Below are 26,964 nucleotides of genomic sequence, written 5' to 3' on the forward strand. Positions count from 1 at the left end.
CGACTATTTTTTTTGCTACTTTGCGCCCTTGACTTCAGTCACTGGGTGCTTTCTTTCTCAGAGCACACCCAGAACTAGACATAAGAGCACTGATTGAGCTTAATAATTGACCCAGATCTTAAGAGAATTTTAGGATATAGCATTATTGATTGTCATAACTCACTCTTTACTAGTTCATCACTCCTGTTAGGTCATTTTGATTGTCACTGCACAAAAAATTTGCCTCGACCTCATCTTCGTTTATATGCGCGCGCAATCTCTCTAAGAATTAGGTAGCGTCTGCACATATGATAGGATACTTGCGAACAAATGAAAACGACATACGTACATTTAATTAAAGGGAAAAGTATTGTTCCAACGAGCAATCTGTAAAAAGTCTTATTTAGATTTAGTATTTGACTTGCTCAGGAAACAAAGGACACTCATTACTTCTGAAAGGTGTCAACGAGGAATTGTCGAGATAATTACCTCTAGGCCGCTATTCTTCTATAGTAATATAATTATTGTATGAAAATTTCGTAACGTTTTCTGCGTGTAAAATCGGGGATTTCTTTATGGAATACAGGTAACGCAAAAGCTGTTGTTCTCAGGAGGTATAGTTGAATGCATTTACGCATTATCTGCACACTCTAATAAATAATAGTTTTATGCCTGGTACAGCCGTTAAGTATCGTGCAGCCGCTTTACAATATGATCGACATATTAGAAGCCAAGAGTAGAGCTCAAAAAGAAGCTACCTAAGTTACTTTGCACAAGTGATTTTACATAGGTAAGCTCTGGATCTTAAAACCAGAGGCTACTCTACTCCGTACCTAACGCCCTTCTGTAAAAACAGTGAACAAATAACGCTGTCTTCTTTGTAAGTGCTAAAGGCTTTAGCATTGATGTGCCTGCGTAGTGGAATACTAGCTATGGTGCGACAAGGACAAATTATGGATGCACAAAGAAATTAGCTGCACTTAGACTTCAATAAATTTGATAAAATATCTAAAATCCTGTTAGAAAGAGTTCAGATTTTGTATCTCGTGCTCTTAAGCTCGATGCTTTGCGCAGTCCGACACTACTGTTATTTAAACAAGCTACGCGCATCCAAAAAAACTATTTTGGTACCTACAGCTAGATCAAAACTACCTCTGAAACTCCCTTCACAGAATACACCTAACTTATGTAGCTTTTAAGCAAATTTTCGGCTCCCAATATCCATTAACTTTAGATCAAATTTTTTTAGGCACTGAAACCCGAACAAATAAGAAATGAAAAATGAAAGCCCACTAAATGCCTTGTTCATGGCTATGACGCTGCATGTAGATAGAGCTACGGCATCTCTGTTGGGAAACAACCAAACATAAAGACACTCTGCTTCGATAACCAATGCCTATTAATATTATTCCGTTTATTAGTTTTTCGTCTTATTTAGCACTATTAATTATTCTATGTCAACAAGCCCTCGGAGTCATCTATTTTCAGGTGTAGCATCAAGGACTTTCCCTCAGTAGGAGCCTAATCAGAATGGGTCTTGCTGCAGTTATCAGAGCTTTTTCTACCAGACCTATGAAACAACATGACATAGGTAAAAGTGGCTATTAACCTTAATAATAATTCTTAATTTTTTATTGTCCTTTCGGCCCTCACTTTTCCATTATTTGTTTCTTGACTGTGCATATCTGGCAATGATTTTTGCCATCGCTGAGAGTTAAATCGGCGTTACAGCTTCTCTTAGTTATGCTTATAATGGTAATACACTCAAAGGATGCACAGTAGCTATCTAAACCATGCCACTTGACAGCGGATTTCTATAGACGTTGTGCAATATGTATATTATTTTATATTAAATCAAAGGATATTATATGTAGTTCCCCATTTTGGAAAATCGTTAATGCAGACATGCATTACTGAGATCCATAAGTAGGTATGCATGATTCATGCATAACTATGTTTTGGTACGGAAAACGCTTATAATTAACCGGATAGCTGAAGACTGTACAATTTTATTTCCACGCAATATCGGCTGCAACTATAAGTAAATACCAGCTAGCATAGATCTCATTTTCCGCGATTTACGACAGTGTGCCCAAAAGCGGTCCCCCACCTATTGTGGGCACGGCTTCGTCCCAAGGCCCACTTGCTACTTGTTTAAGCTTTTGTAGATGTACGAATAACTGAGGCAGAACGATGCCCACTGCGATTACCGCCCCTGCCCATACAGCGAAGAGAGCCGTCGGCGGTGCTAAAGCGCCCAGTGCACAAGTCGCTCCCAAAATATGTAAGAGTGTTACGAAGTGCTGAAAGGTGAGGCTTTTTGAAATGTTAGCAGCGACGACAAACAGGAGAGCTGCGGCGCACATCAAGCAAAATACTGCGCCATTCGATTGGAGCCTCGAGGCCAAACAAACAGAAGATAAGATTTGCGAGTTCAACGATACAGAAATGCCCCCGGAGAGTGGTGAATACTTAGGTATTCCACTGCCGTCTCCATTTGTGACACCATTATTATAACCGTTGGTGATTTCACTGCGTTTTGACGGTAGAGAATAATCCGCCACGAGCAGATGCAATATAGACAGCAAAGACGATAATGCGTAGACGGTGTCGGTCGAAACGGTTTCCGCCAGACTGCGAATTACTGGACTCAATGCGAGTAATAGCATTGTATAAAGCAGCACTTCTTTAGCCTGTGTGTACGAACCACACAACGAGGTAGAGGATGTTGAAACGAGAGCGATCGCCAGTAAGATCGTCAGTAAAGATAATACCATCATCAACGTGGGGATTGAATGAGGGCTACCGTTAATTAATGTCGATAGCTGCTGCCTCGCAGATTCTAATTCAGTCCTAATATGAGATGTGAAAATCGCTTCTGTTTCATGCTTCTCCGATGGTGACAGCGTCGGGAACGGTTCTCCCCGTAATACACAGTAGTAGCTAATAAAAACTACTAAACGACATAAAGCTTGCACAAGACGACAGCCTACCTCTAGAGCTTCGGCACGCTTTACGACAAAGCGATTTTCGCTCTCGGTAGCCATCTCATCAATATCTGTCGTTTACTGGATCGTCAAAAAGTTGTACCCTAAATCGTTTTCTTTGTACGACATTTTTAGAATCACACTGCCTGCATAAGAAGTTCTGAAGCACGTCTTATCTACTAATCTATCTGAGAAAATGGTGGATCAATAAAACTTTTCCAGTCCATTACTAAAAGTCGCTCATGAAGAGGCTAATTGGATAGTGGATCTTTCTATTTTTGTAGACTGTTGCTTGGAGTGTCCTCAGGCGCTGCCATCGGTGCAATTTGTTTGAAATAATCCAGTTTCAAATATAAGATAGTCAAAGTTCCAGTCATGAGGAAACCAGACCAAAGCATCTTGAAGGCACCAATCTTCCGTCGTCGATGACCGAAGTTATAATGCGTCCTCGCTGAGCCTTTGCATAGCACTGGAACTAAGGCTAAATAGAAGAAACACTTTAAGAATAGGGTTAACTAAACCTAATTAAAGAGGCGAAAGGGGATGATAGCAGTTACAACAATCTGATATTAACTATAAAAAGTTAACAACAGACTCAAACATTGTTAGAATATGATTTTATAACTGATATATACAACTAATCATTTTGCTGATAATACTAACATGGCTAGCACCCAATATTTTACAGCACCCAGCAATTTATAATATGAAATATAAAGTGAAAGGTTGCTTTTTTACCTTTGTTTTTGACATCGAAAAGAAGCAAAAACTAAAATATTGATGTTATTGTTGCTCAAAACGACGTAATTTGCGATCTTCATCTTTATGTCAGTTTTTACTTCCTTTCGTACATTTTGGCCAGCCTCTTTTGCTGTGCTGTCTGATTTAACAAAATACTAGTAACGAATTTTCAATGTAACTAGTGATACTACTATAGGTTAAATTCTTATAATGTTATCAGGCGTATTTTGCAATATAGACAAAGAAAGAATTCGCTTCCGGGGTCATCAGTTCGGGTCTGACGTAATATGTTTGTTCTCTTGTAATAATTAAATGTTCTTGAGTAAACGTCAGCAGCAGTCCATGTTTATGAGGTCTTACGGTAAAGCACAGGTACGGAACATTAAAACGCAACTTTGTTAAATTTGGAACTTAATTTGTACGCATATTTAGTGACGGAAAAGCTCGAAAAAAGATTGTGTTTGCTTAAACTAAACGAAAGGCTGAAACACAAACCCTGTCTTAATCAGGCTCTACAATATTAGTTCTATAAAAATGCTATCTAGGTGTGATATCTATACTGTGTAGCAGCTGATCAAAAAACTTCGATGTTTAGCACAGTCGAACATTTTTTTTCTGTGTAATTACAAGCGAACTCGCCTGACTCCGAACTAGTGAATACTATCTAGTTGGTATAACTTAAAATCTAACAGTAGTTATGAGTGGTAAGAGTCAAAAAGGGACTCCTCAAGTGTGGAATTGAAAATTACGAAAAAGGCGCGGCACACCCCCTAAGTACCCAAACCGTGATCAGGCAATTGGAAACGTGCATTTAAAGCATTCAGTGTATCCTGTGCGTGCACCTCAAAATGCACGAAATACATACAATTTAGTAAAAAATGCCGCTTTCCACTGCCGGATGACCCTTTCGAGGAAATTAATGAAGAAACCGAAGTTGCTATTTTTGTGAAGACACTGGTTTGACAAATAGTGAAATTGTAATCGACGGTGGACAGTCTGATCATAAAACAGGAGCAGTTATTCGTACGCAACAAACACCGTTAAAAAAAATTGATAAGCTGTGGCGAGAAAACGGTCGTATAACAGCCAAATATCACAAAGTACTCGACATTATGAACGACGAGGCTTAATAACGAGGATGCAGCCCCATGCCCGCCAGTACTAGAATACGTAGCCAATCGTGACGATGAACACTAAGATTTCAGTATGATAGCAAGCAAAATAAACTAGGTGGATTTAAAATAGATCATCGTAGAAAAAGTAGAAGCCTTGGCAGGAAAAAATTTTGTGTATCATAGATCTCCTATACTGCACACCGCATCGCTCTATGTATGCACTGAAAGGATGTTCGCATCAGAGCAAAATGCATCGGCACCTCACTTTATCTCGTATGTACCATGTTGTACAAAAAAATAGCTTAAAATCTATTAAGCAGACCGTAGTTGTTTCCAATTCGAAATACCTGATAGTCACATAGACCGAATGTTCGACAACGAAACTCAGAATGCTAGTATGACAGTAGAAGAATTCTCAGGTGATTTCAGGAACGACAAGATACTTGAATGTCGATCGAAGGTTTAACTAAATAAAAACCAGTCAGATGTAACGGAGAATAACTTCACTGTGAAGAAAAAAATCGACACACAGCAACAAAAAATCAAATTGTGCGTTTACTGCAAAACCTGATGCTATCATCAGTTGCTTCACTGCGACCACAACTGCTTAGAAAATTGCACTGGTATTCATTACCGAGACCCGGTAGCGGCAAATTTGAATTTTTTTTATTTAAAGACCCTAGAAGTCAAATTGGTGGAAGAGTTCCAATGCTGATAAATAAAAAGAACGGCTAAGTTTTTGGGTTAACGCATGCTCAGAGACAATAGCGTTCGACCTAGAGCTTCATGCAAAACCACTTAAAAATAACCGGTCCCTACTTTAGCCCAGCTAGCGTAACTTCCCGTCCACATAACCGAAATCAAGTTACCATTACATGAAGAAAAGCTAACCGGATAATAAAACATTTTTCTTAAAGACTCTAAACTGTACATATAAGTTATGAACAGTACATTCTCCCTGGTCTAATTCAAATATGCTTCAGCAATGTCAAACATAGTCTTAACAAAGGATGAAGCCATAATCCTAAAAATGTGAAAAAAATTGCATAATAGCAGTACGCGTAACGTAAAATATGATGCTATAATTAATTTGTTAAAGCAAAATGCTGGGAACATATATGCTTGGATGACAATAGAGCACATCGCTTTTTTGATAATGTTCAAACGAATACCCGCAGCAGTGAAAACACTCAAGTCAAAGCTACTCATAAAAGGCACACAGTAATCACCAATGTTTACTTAGCGAATAGATTGTAACGGTCATCACTACTCTACTGTGGTGTTCTTTGCATTCCTTTATTGAATGGAAAGCAGACGTGCTTTACAGTAACTTAGATTTACAAATGAAGTGAATTGCGTAGTGCGTGGCGACCCTGCGGTACTCAGTATGTTTATACTTCAAAAAGTTCTTGCAAGTCCAAGAAGCCTCCCTTCAGAAGGGTTTTGTAAAAAGATCTTTTCTCACATGTCAAGAAAAGATTCTTACGAAGTATTTGAAACATCAAGGCTATATGCATTACAAATGTATGTTTGAAATCTCCCTTAGGAACAACTTACCTGGCAGGTGCGGGTTCGAAAATTTGTATAAATTCTGATTATTATTAGTATCCACTGTTTCACATAATCTGTCACACCACCAGTTTCTTCGGCGACAAGAGGAACTGAAATTACGGTCTACAGCTAATGCACTTACCAATGAGTTTACAAAAAATAAGGAAAACTATTTTTACGAAATTGATTTCAATATGCAGCACTTCAAGATCAGTTATTGTTGTAGCTACAACAAGTTGCTTGACCCCTTAACGTATCAGAACTGCATGCACCCCCTACCCATGAATGCTTTTTGATCATTGATCAGAATTTTCCAGTACTGTTTCCAGCACTAACGTTAATGACACTGGCGATGAATGTATAATGCAACATGTTTTTGCTCTTTAAGTTAATTTGTCATTTAGGGTCGCTGTAAGCTAAAAATATCTTTATAGAGTAGAGTGTGGTCAGAGGTTACGACAGCCGCTCTACAATTAGGCTTGCCTTAGACAACAAATGCAATCCAGCATAATGCTAATATAACATACGCAGGATATTGTGGTACTACAATCAATCTGGTAACAGTAATGTTCTTAATAATAGAACTCATTGCACTCGTGTAATGCAGAAATTATAATTAGAAGTTAGTGGCGATAATTGTGACAAAATTGCTATATTACATGACAGACACCTGTATATTTAAAATTTCGTCAAAATCAGTCAACAAAGCATTAACTAAAACGGAGAAAAAACTTTTGCTATTAGTTATGATACTTGACTTCACTAGCCCGTAATAAGTTCTACTAGATGTGTTTGATGTTAACAACAAAGCCTAACGGACTACTTTCTTGCAATGGTCTAATATCGATTAGGATTAGTATCTGAAAAACCCGCAGATGCCTTTATGACGACTTATCAAGTCCGAACGTTCAAAACGTTGTTCGAAATCGGGAACTGATAGAGGCCTAATTGACCATATCCTGATAAACGCAGTGTGCATTTAACGTTTGTGTAACTAACTACTGATGGCTTCTACTCCTATGCGAAGTTTTGCCCACCTTTTAGGCTGCTTTGGATAGCATGTCTCTAGCTACTAGCTGAAGGACACTGCGCAACGTGGCGTAGTAGCGTAAATGGCATGCAAAAACGTCCGTTCTGATTTCGGGAGAGCTCACTGTGCACAATCGCCTACAGATACCTTTGTGACATCAGCGGCTTACTTATCAATTCTTATAACGTTATGCTGGAATTCATTATTCTTCATTCTTTAGCACACACAGTGTACCAAATTTTAAATTGCGCTACATTTCATTTCGTCTTGAATGTGGGTTGAGGTCATTCAAGTCGCAGTTACACATTTACGTATTATATGAACAACTAGTAACAATAATAATTATGTAACAATATTAGTGCTTTATATCAGTAAATTTACCTATGACAGTCTTGGACGAGTGGCTAGCCGAAGTAGCGACTGCCAGCATCTCCCTTTTTGGAAGGCTCACTCTTTCCAGTGTAACGCGATTCTTCTCCGTTCCTTAGTTTACTTGGCTCTACTAATCTCGACCTCGAAACGCTAATCATTTGCTATTGTTCAGATACTGAACTAAAACATGACGAATACCTGAAAAACAACGTTTGATCTATGTGTACTTTCGATCTTATGAGGGGGAGAGTTTGTTGTTGTTTCGCAACAACAATATAAGCTGAACGTAGCACAATTTCTGATTCAGTGGATTCTTAGCATGATAGCTTTCGAAGTACCGCTTTTAGTCATTGAATCCTGTTGGTGCACCGGCAGAGCGCACGCGAATCTAGTTCGGTAATGGCTACATCCTCGAAGCAGCTGTTGATTCAATTTCGTCGATATTTTACTGGCTTCAGGTTAATGTCTCCTAGAACAAACTCCTTCGTGCTGTTTCGTGCCGCATACTCACTAGTGGTGCCACGTGGGTGACTAAACAGGTGTTCTCCAGGCCCCGCCTCCGGCGCGAAGTGGGCCTTTTCGCGGTCGGGCCTAGAAGTGTCTGCTGCCGCAGCTAATGTAAACTGGTGAACCTTTCTCCCTAGTGGCCATAGGCTGTAGTAACAGAGGTAATTATAGTGGTGATATTGCTAGTGCTATGGTGTGACCAAATGAGCTAGCATTAGATTCTACCGTCGTGCTCAATCAGGGACCAGTAAAGTGACCAAATGTGAACATGGATTAAAACACTGCCTGCATTTTGATCACGCTAGTGGTGACAGCAATATTTTGCATAGCTTCTATTACGGTAACGGAACATCACGATTCTTTGCATTGACCGCCATCAAACAGCTCAACAACGACGCCGACAATAGCCATTATCTAATCAGCCCACCAGCTGAAGGCGGAAGAGGAGTGCAAGGCGCGTAGGAACCAAGTTACACACCTACCCACCACACAGACCAACCGGACATTCAGACGGACATCTCTATTTCGGCAGCAGCCGGAGACAGAGAAGACAAACATTTTCCCACTTACCCATTTACTCACTCGCTTGTCGCTCGCATTTCACTCACTTGCATCGCGTTTATAGTGTGTGCATTTCATTTGCTACTAATAGCAAGCAGACATCAGTGCTTTGTGCCATCGGGATTGTTCGCTGTTGATCGTGCAGCATTTTTTTGATGTAAGCGTTCCTGCGCCCTCAGCTGGTATAGCTGTTTGTGGCTATTGATAATAATAAGAAGAAGAAAGCCAACGTTTCTGCTACTGTTGCTGCTGGTCACAACGGTAGGCTGCATAAAGCATAATAGTGTGAATAGCGTAAATTTCGCGTGAATGGTACCGTAGTTTTTTGAACAAACGTTCGTAGTGGTGTAGTGCGACGGTGCTGCGATTGGTAGAAGCCCTAACTGTCTATAGCGGGGGTAGCAGTGGCGGCCCCCCGGCTGTCGAAGTGAGTGGCGTCATTTCGTTGGTCTTGCTGTCGCAACAGCACAGATTATACGTCGTTCTACAGTGCAAAAGTGTGAAGTAACATTGCTTTTAGATCATAGCATAGCGAATCATTGACAGCTGTGTGACTTGTGTCGCAGTCAAAAAAACGCAATAGTGCATAAACCACTTTCCGTGTGCGCTCCTTGTCAAGAAGAACGCAGCTAAAGCGAAAAAAAAAAGTAAAAAACGACAACGCTTATTCAACAGAAGTGATACTGATAAATAGTGCGGACGGCGAAGACACGGTGAAAATTTGGATTTGCTGAACACACAAACTTCGCTGATCAACTGACTAATTAACTCGTCTTGCCTTCTCAGCAGCAGTAGGAGCTTTTCGATAGAGAGGGAAAAAGATTTCCATAAACACCTCATATTAATTCAAAATGAGCTAGATGGGTAAGGGGTAAGCGTTACTGCACCACCAGGCTAGGGACAATAGCAACAACAACAAAAACAGCAGCAAGCTACATCTGCTGCGGCTGTAATTACCGCTGCTTTAATAGCTTCCGTCACAATGTTTAAAGGTAAGTTCACTGGATTGACTGGTTGAGACAAAACAACTGAATCTTGCATAGTTGGCTGAAACCTTCTTGTTACCGGTATGCAGATTTTACGATTCATGCCTTATCTATCAAATGCGCACCATTTTATGTGATGGTTCTGGAGTGTGATGTGGAAGATTGTACCTTTTTGACTAGATTCTATAAATCGATTTTCAGTTATATTGTATGGTTATACCATTAGTGATTGGAGAAGAGTGATTTGTTTGATTAACATGTGGAACCTATTACACGCATGAACAGTTGGCGATAATTATATCTGTACCGTTTGATTAGTCGATTTTCTAGTTTTGTTGTCCTCAACGAAACTCATAGAATAACTAGCCAGTGTGTGATGTTTGTGAGCGTAAGTTTTCCTTCTTCCTTGCGCATATGACGGACCTAGAAGTGTCGAAACGGTAACTAACAATGCTGCCTGATCTAGCTTTTTTTAGTTACATTACTGTTGCTCGTAATTTTAAATTAGACTTTTTTCCTGCGTTTTCGGGGAAAAGGCACCATTTCATGTTTCCTATGCGCACCGCTGATTGATATCAAGACCAGAATCTGACGCTTATCTATAAACTGCAGCAACCTAATGCATATGTGTATCGATCAGACATTTTTAATTAGTTAGCGCTGAATATTCGCTGCTGTTCTCAATGTATATATATAAGGGAAAGAAGACACGTATTTTGTTTTTTATTTTAGAACGACGTATTTTTTTCCATCAGTTTGGTCTAAAAGTTTTATCGCGGTATGGTAAAAGCCCGGGTGAACGAATAGTCACTAATGAAGCTATTCCTGCGATACCCAGCCCTGTACACAATTCATACAAATAATTATCACTAATTGGTAGAGTAGACTGTGTATTTATTAGGTACCACTCCTTTTTGCTAGCCCTGACAGTTGGTACTGATTCCTGGCGACTTAATTTCATTCCGAAAAGCGGAGTGTTCTGATCTACAAATTCTCCGAATGTCACTGGCCTGGTCAACCGCGAGCCCCCACCCCTAACTGACGATAGACCGGCAACTTCACTTAGCCTTATTTGCTGCCATCTTATTCGTTGATCTCGTCAAAGACTTCAGTCGGTGATGTTGGAATTTCGTCTGGCATTCATTGCCGTCTGTTAAATGCCAGCCAGGGCAGTGCCCAGGTATAATACTTACCCGCGTATAGAAGTAACAGCGAACCTACAGCAGGCGGACGAAGGTGAGATGACCGACCGACTGGCTAGCCAAACGGTCCTTCAGCCAACTGGACACTAACGTTTGAATGCTGGGTTCATTCTTTCGTCCACTGCTACGTAAGTGTCGCCTTTCCGTCGCCGTCATGACACTTGCCAAAGTAGCGCCTCCGCCAGTTACTAGTGTTACGGTCAAATCCATTTCTGTTACCGCTGTTGCTCGCACTGCCAACATTCGTTGATACCATAATCACCGCTGTCACGGTAACGACGATGACTTCTTTTGCTATGAAACGCGGCCAGGAATTGCTATTATCATTATTATGGAGCGGACCACGTCGACAAGCTACTCTTCACATGCGATTAGTGCATGGCTACTTGATTCTAATAAACTCTGCATACCTTCACTTTAATTAGTCTATCCAGATTGCTAAATAAAAAGAAAAACTCGTTTTTTTATTGTGACTTTTTCGATCAAAGAAAGCTTTATTACGACGATTAATAATATAACAGTAATAAAAGCTTGGTTTCTGTGTCGATGCTGAGCGGCCTCGTTTTGTATTATTAAAATTGATAACTAACAATTGTGTGTGGTTTCACACTGTTTCAATCGACACATTTTTAAGGCCTCACGCAGAAGTTTCTTAGACGCTCTTTCTGTTAGAGACATGCGTCTTCTAAAATGCGCTACCGGATTCACCTCTGCAGGCACAGAGAAGCCACACCAGGCTTAAATATGTGTCCACTCAGTAGTCGAGTAGTCTTGTCAAAATAAGGCTTTTTGTTGTTGCTTCTTTTATAATACGGAGCAACATAAAACAGAAAATCAAAGATACTATGGTAAAACATGACGAAAGAAATGGTACCCCAGGAAAGTGTTATAAACAACGTACCCTGTTATAAACTAATTTACCTTCACAGTCCTTCGTTATTGAGGCTTGGTTGGGCCATAGAAAAACTGAAAAAATAATTCATTAAAAATACGTAGTTTCGTTACTCCTTGTGCAGTGCTTATCAAAGCTTAGGGTTATGACAAATTGTTTTGCTCCGTTTTGCCGTTCTCTTTGCTACTGATCTACATGAAATTTCATGATGAGGCAACTAGAACTCTTTACTTATTTATTTTATTGACATTTTAGTGTAAAAACAGGCTGCTAAATAGAAGCTGACGTAGAAGGTTTCTGGAGTGCTTTAGACTTAGATTCTGACATTTTTTTTTATGAAAAAACAACATTTACTGTTACCTTGTTGGATGCTGAATGGTAAACTATTTTCCCCTTAAGCTTTGTTAAGCGAACAGAGACTGAGAGACAACAAAGTATCTAACGCTATCTTCGCTGTGCCCTGGGCAAGCCTATGATTTCGCATGTTCTCTTCTATGCATCGTCATGCTGAATCTAAGCGGTACCATTTCAAGGGGTTGACACACAACCAAACGAGCGGTCTAGCCTTACATACGTATACTGACACTGTCTTTTTAATTTCTCGATCGGCTACATAGGAGGGTGAGGCCATATTCAACTATTCATTTTTGTGCTATCAATATAAAACAGTTCTAATTTTCTATTCTTCGTAGAAAGCGTGAAGTACTTACTGCACCGTGATTTCAAATTAATTATCTAAAACTAACGTCAAAACAATTTGAATGTCGCACTAGGAATCTATCCAGTGGTAAGCGAGATAAATCTGAAGCATCGAAACTTAGCAAGGTGCATAATATAACTCAACGCACACTCAACAATTCTCCTGTGTCGTGTTAAGCATAGTAGAAAGTCCCGTCGGGGTTTCGCATTCTAAGATATTTTCAATATAACTATCAATCTAACGAATTTATTATGGATTTATTAAGATAAATCGACCTCGACACGAAGTAAAAACTGCTGAGTTATATCACTAGCATAATTTAGGTATAAACAGCAAGAAAGATTGAAGCTATGTCATCTGTTTTCTTTTCTGCTTGGAAAAAGGCATGTTTGATCAACATTCTATTGAGCTCGGTGCTCATGGTAGATCTACGTAGTAAATGAGTGGTAACGACCTCGTGGTTTAGCTATTACAGTCGTAAATGTTGCTTACAATACTGGGCTTAATATATTTACAACCTGTCATTGTTGTTTTATTCTGGCAAGTGCGCTTAGATACGCCAATGTATTTATAACCCGATGACTTGTTTCGATAACGACACCTTAATGCGGACATCCTGCTTAAAATTGTACATTTGCTTGCCATTTGTTGCTGTTCGGATACAAAGTAATCATCAAAAAGAGGTCGCTATCTGGAACTGTTTTGTGGATGGATATGCTTCAAACATTATACTTTCGACAGAATCACCGGTGGTGTCAGATGTGGCAGGTGGCTAGGTCACAGTAGCTCTCCTGGTATTGAGACAGCGCTATATTTTTATGTAATGTAGAGGTTCGAGCAATAATTTGAATCGTAAACGACAACAATCGCCACAATGACTAACTGTGGGATTAGCACTATTATTTTGTACGGATACGAGTTTGCAGTCCATAGTATTTCAAGCGAGCCGACTGTATCGGCCAATGTGCAATATGGCCAGTCAGTTCATCTGACAGCAATTGCGCATAAAACGAGGTGCCTCTGGAAGTGGCGCATGCGCAGTGTGTTATCTACGTTGGCATCGGCCAACGCGAATGCCGGGCGATGTTCAATTTCTTCTAGTTTTCACATGTCTTATTGAGGAATTAGGCACTGATCAACAAGTTTTCTTCTTATTTAGATAAAATTGCATCACTAGCACGCTCGAAGACACGAGTTGCGCGCCGTCATTGTTAGTGTTCGTTTTATTAGCGTCGTATTACTATTTACCATTGAAAAGCCGTAAACGGTTGTCGGTAAACAAAAAGTGGCTTATGATTTTGAAATCATGATTTGAGAGAAATCTCTATTGAACGGACACAAATACGTTCATGAAATAATTGACGATTTCAGTTGTTTTTCTTAGATTATGTTACTGCCCCTATGTTACGTTCCTGGTGCTTAATAAACAAAACCCCATTAAAAGTACTCCCAGTGCTGGAGTATTGAAACTGAATAAAAAATGATCCGAATAGATGTTTCGAATTTTACATCCGGAATTGTGCTAGCATTGTGTCAAGCGATGGACCTACAGACCGAAATAAACATGTCTATTACAAGGTCAACCCTAAGGCACAAAGGTAATGAACGAGGTTCCTCTAAAAAGAGATGGCACCGTTTGCACCGAATGTAGTTACTCAGTAATTGACAAAGCGGCTAGTCACACGGCTGTTTCAAAAAATATGTAGAAGAATATAAGATCGTGTATACCATAAGAGACCACACATGTATACAGATACAGATATTTTTCAATAGATACTGTTATTTTAATTTGCCTTTCGAAAAAGAGATGCGCTAAATTCTCATGGGCATTATTATTATTAACTAAACTACATCGTTATTATTATATGCTCTTGGTCCTGCCAGTTTAGAAACTAGCGCCGAGATTCATTTAGATATAGTAGCCTCGAGAAGTTTAGTTTTCCCTTAGCAGGTACTGTTCAGCTATATAATGCCATATAATTCAGTAATACAGTATCACCGCCGGCAATTAGATAGAGGTTTCTCGTCATCAAACTGGAAAAATTGCGAAATCTGAGAGCTTATGTCAAGGTGCTATATCGAAGCTATGTCGAAGTGCTGCGCTAACTATGAACATGAAAATCAATCGATAACGTAAATATTATTTAAAGATACGATTACGAAGTAGTAGAATAGGGTGTTTCACCGCGACAGCGTAGCGATATCATAGATGAAGTATACTAAAACGAAGGAAAGAGCGTTCATATCCTACACAATCTTCCACTTCGACAGCCTTCAGTAGTTGTTCTCGCCACATTTAATGATATCAAGAAAGTCTTGTGCAAGAATATATGGTAGCGTGAAATAAATTAAGGATTAGATTATGCAGGATGGTGCTTCTAGAACAGTAGTTGTCACGTTTAGGAAACTGGCAAGTCCATTGGAGATAACATCTACAACGAGGATGCCCTTATATTATTCAGCGTCATATTGAACAGCCAATTTGTTTCCAGTTTTAAAAGCTGTTGTTTACGTTGCTTTTGATACACTGAATATTAAGAACAGGATCTTATAGAAATCCTACATAAACTCATATAGACTTTAAAATAATTTGTTTGCTTTTCTAGAGCGGGTGTAGGCCTACGAGGCTACCATACGAGGCCCATTTGCTATGTTAGAGTGCCTGTTACGTTTGTCATTTGTTCAAATGAGGTACTTGATTTACCCTGTTCATAAGACCGATTAGTATGATAGAGGGAGAGCACTGCCCTAACGTTTCACTCATCGGAACGTATCAACTAGTAATACTCTAATTAGCAAGATGCCTATTGTTATTATTATCATTTGTAGTTGTCTAAGTCATTTATGAAGGTGGTATAAAAACCTTTAAATATCAATTGATCCTCAGTATCCACTGCCTCTATGGTTCGCTCATCATAACAGTCGTCTGTGAAAAACCGTACTATATTGTTGCCCTTGCCCTAACCCCCTGAGCTGAACATAAGTTATAGCCGCTACGAAAAGCTTCTAAAATAATAGACAACGGAAGGTACGACTGGGTCGTTTATTCTCGTGGTGTTTATACCGCACTAACGACGCATATATATCATTAAATAATTAATATTAAATGAGGCCTTAAATATTATTGAAAGCAGTAGAAATCGACTTTATTGAATAGATATTCAATTAGTCAAACATAAATAGTCAATTAATATAAGCTTAACACCAGTAGTTTTAGTCAACTTCGGACTAAAAAGAAGAGGTACTACATTTGTAGTGGATGATCTTTGTCTAAATATGGCGTGATTTTCTTTTCCTCTTCTTGTTTTTTAGGCAGAAGCAGCAGCGGAGGCGGGGCAAGTGGTGAAAGCAGTGGCTCCAAAAGTCTTCTTTTAGAAACCTCATTCCGGTTCCATCCAGGACAAGATGACATTAAGGTTTGTATTAACATCCACAATTAAGCCAACCTCAATCATTCCTGTTAGTCAATTACCTAAATTCAATCTGAACACTTTATATTGTGCTACACAGATAGGCACGGTAGTCGACTTACAATAAGACTTTCGCTTACAAGACCGTATACGTACAAAAACAGGTTTTTCAATAAAATATTTGGCATACAAGCGTCGTTTCTAACGATCATGTCTAATTTTTTTATTCACATTAATCACGTCTTCAAGAGTGCTTATTTAATCATTTCTGTTGCAATTATGTGAACGTTCTCTTAATAATGGCGCAAGTGAGCGCGTTGGCGCTATCATGTCAGGACCTATTGGGTTCTTACTCAGTCACGTCCTATATGGAGTACTACAGGGGGTTGGGATCTGGGCTGTACGGTGATCACATGCACTCATCCCAGAACATTCTCAAACAGTCAGTCCTGCACCACCCATCTTGCTAGACGTGTGGCCCCCATTTAGACACTTCAGCTGTTTACGACTGCACAAGAGTTTACATATCGAACATGCAGGTAAACTTCTTTGGTGGTGCGCCTCTTTGGAGTAAGTACGCCTGTTCTGGACAGTGGAGTTAGAACCTGATCATTGGTCGAAAATTTGCTTATACTCAAACACTCGTTAGAAACTGCTTCTTAAAGTTCAAATGTTTTCTTAAGAAAAAAGTTTTTACAAAATTATATTAAAAAATCATCGTAAGGTAGAAAGACGGGCGGCTAAGAGAATCAAGTCGGCCGCAAGCTTTTAGTGGGTTAAGTTTAATTTTTTTCACATAAACGATTACTGCATATACCTGCATAAAATTTCCTCACTAACGACTTTAACAAAATGAAGGAATACAGAGAGGTGCACTTGCCGATGCACTTTCGCAGTATCTCTTTTTTTTTTTGTTTGCAGAGATTTTGTTTTAAAGCTGGAACGCGCCTTTGCTTCTTCCGCAGCCGTACAGCCATTTGGTATACTGTACATAATGCCAAAACTGAGAAAGTTTATCACCTTTTCAGCGTTTCTTTTCTCGTGAAAAAAGTGAACAATAGTTGATCTTCCTTAAAATTGCAAACACGGACACTGTTCTCCGTCATGACTGTTTACATCCTCCTTGGAATGAGCTTTAGTCTAATCATATTAATTTCGGATGAACACGTTTGTTAACCCACAAATAACCAACCGAAAACAATTCTGCTTTAAGCAGACTATTTTAAATATGCATCGATAATGCAATCTCGATTTTGATGCGCCTGTTTGCAAAGGGGTGCGCCGATCCGCGTCAATGGTGCTAACAGTGAACCTCACAATATGGGTTGAGATCAAATCACGAAATAGTGAGATCTGGGGTTACTTCCAAGCGCGTTTTATTTATTTTTTACAAAGACTGCGTTGGTGCCGCATCTTAGCATGAAGTCAGCAGCGATTCCTAATATCTGGTTATTTATGCCATACATTAGAAGCCTAAAATGTGGGTCTCCCTATAGAGCTTAATAATCTTGTTGTTCGTGTATTTTGCTTTTGTCGTGCATACGATGTCGTTGAAAACAAGAAAAAAACTACAAATAAAGGGTCCTTCAATCCTTGCATCGATTCTCCTGCAGTGGTCCTTTAACATGGCCCATATTACCTAAATTCGTAGGACTTATTCCATAACAAGGCCATGGTGCGCAGTAAAATAGCTGTGTCGCGGGTCATACGGATCACAACCAGATGTAGCATTTACAGCACCGTTTTAGTCAGAAAGCAGTTCTTGCAAGTTTTGAGTCTTAGGTGGATGAAACCCATTAGACGTAACGATTATGTGCGTACGACTTCTTCTTTATGTGATCGTGATGGGTTACAACCACTTAGTGTATTCCTATTCTTTTAGATTGGAAGAAATTTACGTCAATCTTCTTAACGGCTCAGTAGACAAATTGCTTGATGGAATGCCTAACAGCGGTGGCGGGCGTAAAACTTTTAACAATAGTTAATTATGCCAACGCACATATAACTTAAAATTAGTGAAGTTAAAGTATCGCTAAAGAGATCATCTCTTTCTTATTTCAACATTAGTAAGCCCTTCATTATCTAATATTTATACGATATGAATTGCTAGTTCTCTATACTGTAAAACATGGGACCCCTTAGCATGTATGAACAGCAGAGCGAATAACAGCGAACGACCAACCGACCTTCTACCCTTATGCGAATTATTTGCACTATATAAAGAAAAAATAATAAACAAACTTGAATGCCGCGGTATTATTATTTTATTGCAGAATATTGTTAGGGGCCTGAAGAGTTCACCTGTATCCTCTTCGATGACACTGCAGTCTTCCTTTTCGCCGTTTAGCGGGGTGAATTCTAGCGTGGGACCGGCAACGCCTCTCCAACGCAAATTCAATGCCACATTTGCCGCTACAGATAACCAGGTGAGAGTTTTAGCATTAATCCTTAAGATGAACTTGGCTTTTAGTGTAAGAGTTGTCGAAGTCCTCATATGACGCTTGAGAGTAAAATTATGGTGCATTTTCTGCACACCATTAATGTCCAGTTGTGTCTAACCCATATTGATTCACGTCTTAAAGATATTTGTACTGGTGCTAATTATTACAGAGATGACTTAGCTACGGGTATAATGATAATCACGATGTGCTTGGTCTGGCACACATTTGAATCTCAGTATTTTTTTTTTCAAAGACACTTGACACACATTTGCTTCGTAATGTGGATTTATTTTACAACCATTACAGGTCTTGACTTAACCAATGAAGCAGAGGTTTAGCTTGCTCCATATATAAAGTACACATCCTGTAAGCGAACTAATGTTTTTTAAATATTTTCTTCTTTATAAATATAATGGTGTCTTAAATAACAGTTCCATACATACATATAAAATTGTAGAAAATAATGATTGATAAATGTTGAAGTCGGATGATGAGGATGGTAGCAAAAATGAATTTCGTGAAGACGCCTTGCTGGCATCATCAAGCCTCTTGCAGTCGCCAACGACTGAAGGCATCGTATTTAGTGAAGTTGGTGCAAGTGGTAAAACTACAGTGGAAAGCACAGACTCTCAGGATAAGGACAGTTCTCCACCACCTCCATCAACACCCCAGCACAACGCTGTCAAGGATCTCCTCGTTAATAGGTATATGTTTACAAAACCAACACTTCATTCATTTAGGACACCATGCTTAGTTTCACTGGAAGTCTTATATATCAGCCTGTCTCACTGGCTGGTTTAGAATCGAATATTTGTCGTACTGGGAAGTTTTACGATAGTATATGGAGATGAATATATGATAATTCATGGTGAATGTTTTGAACGTGGCGTACCACGTTGGCGAGAAAACTGGATAAGATAAGACTTTACCCGAAGCAGTAAGGTGGATAGTGAAAACCTTCTAAAGCTAACAGGGTGAAGATTTATCATTTATGTCTCATCGTTTTTCTCCCGTCATACTGATTACTTCAGGTTCAGAAAAGGTTCTAAGGATCAAAAAAGTAAAGAAAGTCCGTCTATTGAAAAGGACAAGCGCGAATCGCCATTTATCCAAAGTATGGAAGCGTGCAAGGACAACCATGGTAAGGCCAAAGAGATCAAAGACAGAGAGGTTTTAGCCCTTAAAGAGTCTGGGAAAGATGGTGGACAGGAACGAGATTCAAGATCACCATCACCTGGAGATGAGGTCCGTTTAGATACTGCCAAGGGAAGTAACAAGGAAAAGGAAGGTTATCAGGAATCCAAAGACGCCAGCTGGTTCGGAGGTGAGCGTTAGTGCGTTAGTTTTGTGATTGATTTTTAAATAAGTCCCCGATTTCCCTTTCAGCTGCTTCATCTTAAAATACACTTTTTTTCGCTAACCTTGTGTAAACTGCAAAGCAGTTTTGCGTTTTTGATATGAAAGAATGTATCATTATTATGGCGTCTTCACTGTTATAGCAGCTTTCTAAAAACTTTTGTATTAGAAGAAACAAATTTAGGAGGTATATACGTTTCTATTCTAGAAATCCCAGGTAGTTGCTTCGTTTCGGCTACGGTTCTGACTGAAACTTCGAAATACGTTTGTAAGGATGAACTCATAAGTATTTTTATCAAGGAAGCGCTATCACTCGCTTACGTTGAGAGTGATATTCGTTTATTCTTATAAAAACTATAAAACAGGACAAATTGGAATAGTCTATGAAGGCTATAGTGTTCTTATTCTGCGAGCAAATTAAGCATTAAAACTTTTACACGTAACGAATAGAAAATTTGTGCATCGTAAGCCAACATGATGAAGATAAAATTCTTAATAGTGTATAGGAGCATTCAAAAAGACAAGACCGAATTTGCTATTCTGTTTATGGGTTTTACTTCTTATATTATTTACTAACTATCAGAATATAGCTCAGTTCATATTGTAATATGATAACGAAGATCAGTATACTTAGAATAAAATCGAAACTGGATTTGTTTTTCTTTATTTTATAAGACCTGTGGGCCTTCCACTGTCCTATTTTCAAATTTAATAATAACTATAAAAACCGAATTTTGAATTCTATACGGACAACGACATTTATGCAGGGGGAGTAGACTAAATTTTTACCTTTTCCATGGGTTAAATATCACTTTCATATCCGACACAACTAAATCCTCTGCCCACTTTCTAATTCCGTTCTTATCGTCATCAAAATCTGCCAAAGCAACTTGGCACGCTGTACAGAATTATATGGAGACTCGATTTAGTAAGACTGCCCGAAAGTAGTAAAGATTTAGTTGAGAAATGGTATCTGTGGCCCGAAGAACGTCTGCTTTGGTCGGCCTGCCGAGCTCGACGAAAACTGCCAATCACTTTAAAGCTGGAAATTTAAAAATTCAAATATATACTGCGCAAAGAGATATGCATGATTAGATCCCCGATGGCATTTTTGAATCTAGCAGCAAACTGTTTTCGAACAGTTCGGCAAAACATAAAGGCCCCGCCATGCGAGATATAATTGTTCCGGTCTGGGTAGGCTGCGTATTGGCCTCGGCGGAAAGCCAAATCAATCAGGCGCTTAAACTTCCCTCTCGCGTAAAAATGCGATAATAACTTTGTGTCATAAATCGGAGAAAAATGTTTTCGTATACAGACAAAATCTACAGTGTTTGGCTAGAAGCACATAAAATAAACATTGAGACAAGCGAAAGCAATTTAGGAGAATTGTGAGGAGTCTGTTTTACCACTTAATAAGACATCTTTACACGCTACGCAGTTGTATAAATAGTTATTTTTCTTTATAATATATTTAGCCTCTAATTATGCGCTTGGCCAACTTTTAGTATATATTCATTTTACTTACTTATTAGTGTTACTAGCTCTAATTAGATAACTTTGCGTCGCCACATCTCTATTCTTTTGTGTCGGAATGTGTAGGAATCAAAGGCAAAATTGTGAAAAGATTTGAGGAAAAGAGAACGCGTTCTCAATCGGTACCCATTGTAGCCAAAGCTATCTACAGTCAAGGAGACGCAGCAACAGGTGCCGAGGTCGACTCCGTGACGTTAGGCCATCAGGGAGAAGTTCTCGAGCTTGGGGAGGTCGAACGAGCCGAGGAAGCCGATCCCGAAAGAATGGCATTGGAGCAGGTACTGTAGGATCCATTTTGCATTACCAGGAACATTTGTATTAGTACGCGCTTCATCCTAATCGTTCTGTATTGGCCTACGTTCAAAAAGCTCGCTAACCTTGTCGTCACACGATAGATTTAGCCTGCGCTTTGTGCTATCTGTTCCAAATCTGCTCATCTAGCCTTAGTTCAGTAAAAGATATTAACGCAATCTATTATAAAGCATTGGTTGACAAAAGATAATCCCTGCTTAACAGGTAAGCTAAACGTCAAAACAGGTGGAAGCCAACGTTGGCGAGCGCATTCATAAGAAACAATTATTACATCAACTGTTAATAAGATCCAAGAGGTCGTTATACGAACCTGTAAAAATCTTCGTATTCTTTTCTCTTTTTAGAAAAGCTTGACAATTTTTACATTTTCAAGCAATTCGTTCATAAGGTTTTTTTTTTATGTGAAAGGATTGGAGCAAAAACGTAGAAGCATTTCATATTAGCGACGTATGTCTGATGTACATGCAAATCGGTTTATTATTGCTTTAGGTCTAAATGAAGCTATCTTTTAATATCACGTGACTAATTTGTCATTTTCGTAACGATTCATGTTCATTTTACGTCTTCTACTGCTTCCTATGTGGGCATTTTCATATATAAAACGCATTAAAAGGTCGCGTCTAAGTTCCGCTGAATTAAGATTAACTCAGCAGTCATCGAGACAGGGGGTGTATGCATACACGTACCGTTTTCGATACTTTTTTCAAAAGTAAATTTCCGAACTTCTTTCAAAAGTATTGAAAATGACTTACTACTACTTCTAGTTATGCCAAGCAAATAAGCTAGCGCAGGATCGGAAATTTTTTCATTAAATCCTGCAGGAGATAAGTCAACTTTTTCATGCGGAACAACATGCGAAACATATCCATGATTAAAACGTAAATAAGAACAGAGAGCAAGATTTCAAATGAGACGGAGAGAGAATTATGCCTCGTAAGTACATTTTTTTTTTTAATGAAACTTCTACGAGCGTTACTTTACCAGTAAATAGCTTCGAAACACCTCACTAGTACCAAAATTAAAGTTTTCTTTCTTAACACTTCGTAGGGGCTTATAGACTGCGAAGAGGGATTAGATGTACTTCAAGAAGCCAACGAGGATGATTCCTGGGAAAAGGTTGGTTATACATACTAGTGCAGACGTAAAGTCACACTTCCGTCATCTCATCTCAATATATCAAATCTATACAGGCCCTTTATGCACAACAAAGGCAAAAAAATACGTTTTTCTTTCTATTTAAACATGTAATAGAATACATGAAATGGTGGCCCCGGCAAACTACGCTAATTGTGATGATGCGTGCGTAGGTGAAGTTCCCATTGGAAGAAAACGATACTTCTCGGCAGCGGGCATTTTATCGCGATTTTGCAGCGGTGAAGGCACGTTGGATAGCATTGGATTCGGCGTACATTGCTGCGAGGTTTCCGGATGTCATAGAGGAACTGCGGAACGTATCCATGCGCACGGTTGGGGTGATCATTCCTCTTACATTGGCCATCATCGTGCTGCCATTGCCTGCTTTTGGTAAGGTAAGTTGCGTACATTTCGAAAGGGGTAATCATTATCAACACAGTAATAATCTGGACAAACACGTACATTTGAGCCATCTTAAACTGACTCAGTCATATTAGATAGCACGTTGCATACCGCCATATTTGAGTTTTTGGATTGGTTCTATTTAATCACGTACTGGAGAAGCACGAATTGTTGTTTTTCGCCACAATAAGCCAGTAGTAATGTCTGGAAGCCGAAGTATAATAGCTCACAACGTATAACTTGCAAGCGAATCCTACAGTATTTGATATATGAATCCCATTTTATCTGCTATCCGGACCCTGTACCGGTTATCTCCTCCAATGGTGCGCTTAAGCAAACTCTCCTCCTTGGGCTTTTATTGACGTCAATACATTGAGTTGTTTCAAAACTGGGTTTAACTTGTTCTATATTTGTAGTTTCAGTACAACAGCTTAGGCGAGGTTTCGTAGATTTGACGCGAAAATTAGACCTTACTTAGCGTTGGAGCTCGACTAGTTAACCTAAATCTGGACTGAGTTGTCTTCTGCTAATTTGAATCTTCGCCTGTCCAGGGTTTCCTTGCTGCCTCGTTAGCGTGGTTGGCAGTCTGGCGTTTGAGTGCGTTATTGTGTCCACCAGCTTCTACGAGGAAGGTTAATTTTCCCCCGCTGAAAGAGGATGCTCCCATGCCACCGCCGCTTCTGATGCCTCGTATACATGAGATGATGAATGCTAGTCGCGAAGGATGGTTAAACGCTTTACCCGCTGGTGAAAGCTATAACGTCAGAACGCATATAGGAGCCCACAGCCATTCAGTTCATGTTCGACTAGAAGGTAAGTAGGTTTATTATTTTTTTTTTTGTCTGTAATCGTATTTCAAATAAAGAGTGTCAATGACTGGGCGTAGAACCGCTTCTTAATTGGTTTCAAAAGACAAGGCAAGACCAGGTACGAACGAATTGCGCAGATCGAAAAGTGATATACACTCCTTAGTATTGGTTTCTGCTTTTTGAAGTGATTGTCTTCTCATAACGTTTTTTCTTGATAAGTCCGCCATCGGGAACTGATCTATCTGAACGTTTAGTCTTAAAAAAGTCAAATTATTACTAACATAAGAATTCTTACGAATCTGAATTAATCCCAAGTTGAATTCTACCGACCCCACAATTTCCATGTTCTGTTTTCTTCGTACAGTGACTCTGTACATTGTAATTATAAGATCAATTTGCTATTGTTAAGTGAGTACGTTGACGGCCGTATGAAATAAGATATTAGTCTCAGTATTTCAAAGCCTGCTCATTAAAGCATGCCTATTGGAGATTCGTTAACGACGCAGCGCTGTTGTGTAGTAGTGCCATTTTGCGTCGCCCCTTGCCAACACAAGGGGTTTCTTGTCAATTTAATGGCTTAGATTTGCATAGCGATCTCTTGTAGTTTTTCCTGGGATCAGAGTAGATCATAATATAACATTCCCTTATTATCTATCCATATGAAGAGGTGTAGCTTTTAACCTTTACTTGCTGTGTCGTTAGGAATGTTAAACGTCGGAGCATTAAGTGCATTAAGACATATTTTTATTTAGGAACGATGCTACGTATTCGCGCTCTAAAGGAAAAGCTTCCGCGTCACGCCATGTGGAACGAACGTCGCAAGGATACAAGCTCCGTCGTGTGGCTAGGAAAGCAGTGGTTTATTGAGCTTGAGGGAGCCACTGTCCGATTGCAGCCTGAAGGTGAGGGTACTTGAAGATTTGAAAGTTAATACTGCTGAGAAGATATTGGTATTTCCATTGTAAGTTGAGAATTCTATAATATTTAAAATAGCTTTTTATTTCAGCATAGTGAAAAAATATCACATGCTGTGTGTAATTTTTTTTCCATAATTTAGGTTTGTCTGCATCGAAACTATGGGATAAAAAGTATCCGATCGTAATTAGCACACCGGCGCGACAAGGCAACGATGCCAAGGAGGTGGTATTATTCGCCAGAACATGTCGGGACAAGGAATATTGGTTCCGTTTGCTTAAAAGATCCGCAGAACAAAGCAGTGCTAATACAACCGTTACTCAAACATCGGGACCTGACAAAGACAAGCCGGTCACTAGTGATGATGAAGTACGTTTTTATTTGTATAAAAACTATCTTAGACAAGAAAAATCAACTTTACGTAGATTTCGGGATGTTCATCGTTAATATATCCTTATTTTTTTTTTCACTAGAAATACTACGTAGCGCAGATTCCTAGAACAGAAGCGCAGGAAAGCGGAAGCTTTTTCTCATATTCTCGTTATGTTAGCCCGCTGTATTGCTATTGTGCTGCGAGACAATGTGATTTATTATTACAATCAATATATAATTAGACTTCCTACCATTTCAGGGGAACGAGAAATCATCGGAAGAAAGATCTACGTTTTCGAAACGTCCGCTAATGGACTTTTTGGTGTATATGGACAATCTCGGTTTCAGTCATAGCAGTGGTGTTGCATCTGGAGGTACACCGAATGTGGCGCAACCAATACCTGGAACAATCGAAGACCGAAAACACCAGCTATCCGGTCAATCCTGTTGTCCACCACTGGTAACGTGCTTTCATGCTTATTTTGTATCGCAAGGGAAAAAGGCTTGTACTAATATACTTAAGTAAATTTAAGAGGTATATTTGCGCAGTGATGCTCTGTACATAAATCTACGCATTGATTTCTTCAACAGCGTGTTTAAAAGTGATAACTGATAAAACCCTACTTTGAAACTCCGAAGTGTATTTAGTAACCTACATTAACGGCATTTAACTTCCGTACATTCCTCTAACGCCCATTAAACTCAATTTTTTTCTCGATCGAATCATAGGACAATTCGTGCTTATATTGAAAGATTTTCTAAATCTAATGGACTGGGTGCCGTGCTTGTACCGTATTTTGAGAGATCGACGTGTGTAAATATAAAGAAGATACACACTTTTTGTGTAACTAATATCAACGTGAACGGGTATAAAGTACAGGTACTTGGTGAAAATCAGGTCGCACTTTTTGACAATTTTGCATGTTGCATATTGCAGTCATTGGCGTTCCGGGATGCAGATACGCAATGGCTGAACGTGGTCGCTGGCCGATTGTTGTTCGACTTTTTCACACAACCTCGATTTGCTGAGGCAGTGCGTGCCAAGTTCCAGGAGAAGCTTTCCAAAATCAGAATGCCCCTTTTTTTGGAAGAGTTAACGATTACTGACGTCAGCTTAGGTATGTTTGTTCATCAGCTCCGTAAAATTACAAATCCTGATCTTGGTTATCCTTTAGAAGCTCCACAATTTAACTACTTGATTGCATTTACTGTGTGATGTGGGCACTTATTTACTGTTTGCAAGTAAGGCGGTAAAGCTAACAATGGGACCGACATCCCGATCCATGGTAACCTACTTACAAATTAATTTGTTATTAAATGAATTGTAATTTCTGGTTGTGGGCAATTAAATAATTGTTTCTGAGTTAATTTCGATTTTGAGAATAAGTTTTATCGTTTGTTACTAATTATGTTGATAGGTGCGCGCACACCTCTTATTCGAAGAACTTCTGCGGCAGTGCACTGCCCTGACACGGGTGTTTGGCTCGACCTTGAAGTCGCCTATAATGGATGCTTTCAGGCAAGTGGTCACACCGATCAATTAAAATTTTACCTTTTGATTCTTTTTATAATACTGACTTGTTGTAAAGCATTTCGTTGAGTTGTGTGCGGTGCGACGAGTAAGCAATACCCTAAACAATACCCTGCAGTAGAGAAT

At 39.3% G+C, this 26,964-nt stretch overlaps 2 protein-coding genes across 2 annotated transcripts; one reads left to right on the top strand and one right to left on the bottom strand.

The window, feature by feature from the left end:
- Positions 1–1,959: 1,959 nt before the first annotated feature.
- Positions 1,960–8,027, bottom strand: PIG-C (phosphatidylinositol glycan anchor biosynthesis class C). The gene is made up of 2 exons (XM_022843798.2): positions 7,785–8,027; positions 1,960–3,447 (listed from the first exon to the last, which is right to left on the bottom strand). Exon 2 carries the CDS (start codon positions 3,024–3,026, stop codon positions 2,058–2,060), a length of 969 nt encoding a protein of 322 aa, XP_022699533.1. The 5' UTR covers positions 3,027–3,447; positions 7,785–8,027; the 3' UTR covers positions 1,960–2,057.
- A 127-nt stretch (positions 8,028–8,154) lies between these two features.
- Positions 8,155–26,907, top strand: LOC111266349 (uncharacterized). Its single transcript, XM_022843783.2, has 14 exons — positions 8,155–9,835; positions 15,936–16,039; positions 18,307–18,459; positions 18,958–19,178; positions 19,506–19,798; positions 21,430–21,641; positions 22,723–22,791; positions 22,983–23,204; positions 23,763–24,024; positions 24,773–24,922; positions 25,078–25,304; positions 25,567–25,767; positions 26,245–26,425; positions 26,726–26,907. Exons 1-14 carry the CDS (start codon positions 9,826–9,828, stop codon positions 26,905–26,907), a joined length of 2,487 nt encoding a protein of 828 aa, XP_022699518.2. The 5' UTR covers positions 8,155–9,825.
- The last annotated feature ends 57 nt before the right edge of the window (positions 26,908–26,964 follow it).

Source organism: Varroa jacobsoni, unplaced genomic scaffold (genome assembly GCF_002532875.2).
Source record: "Varroa jacobsoni isolate VJ856 unplaced genomic scaffold, vjacob_1.0 scaffold_114, whole genome shotgun sequence".
NCBI lineage: Eukaryota > Metazoa > Arthropoda > Arachnida > Mesostigmata > Varroidae > Varroa > Varroa jacobsoni.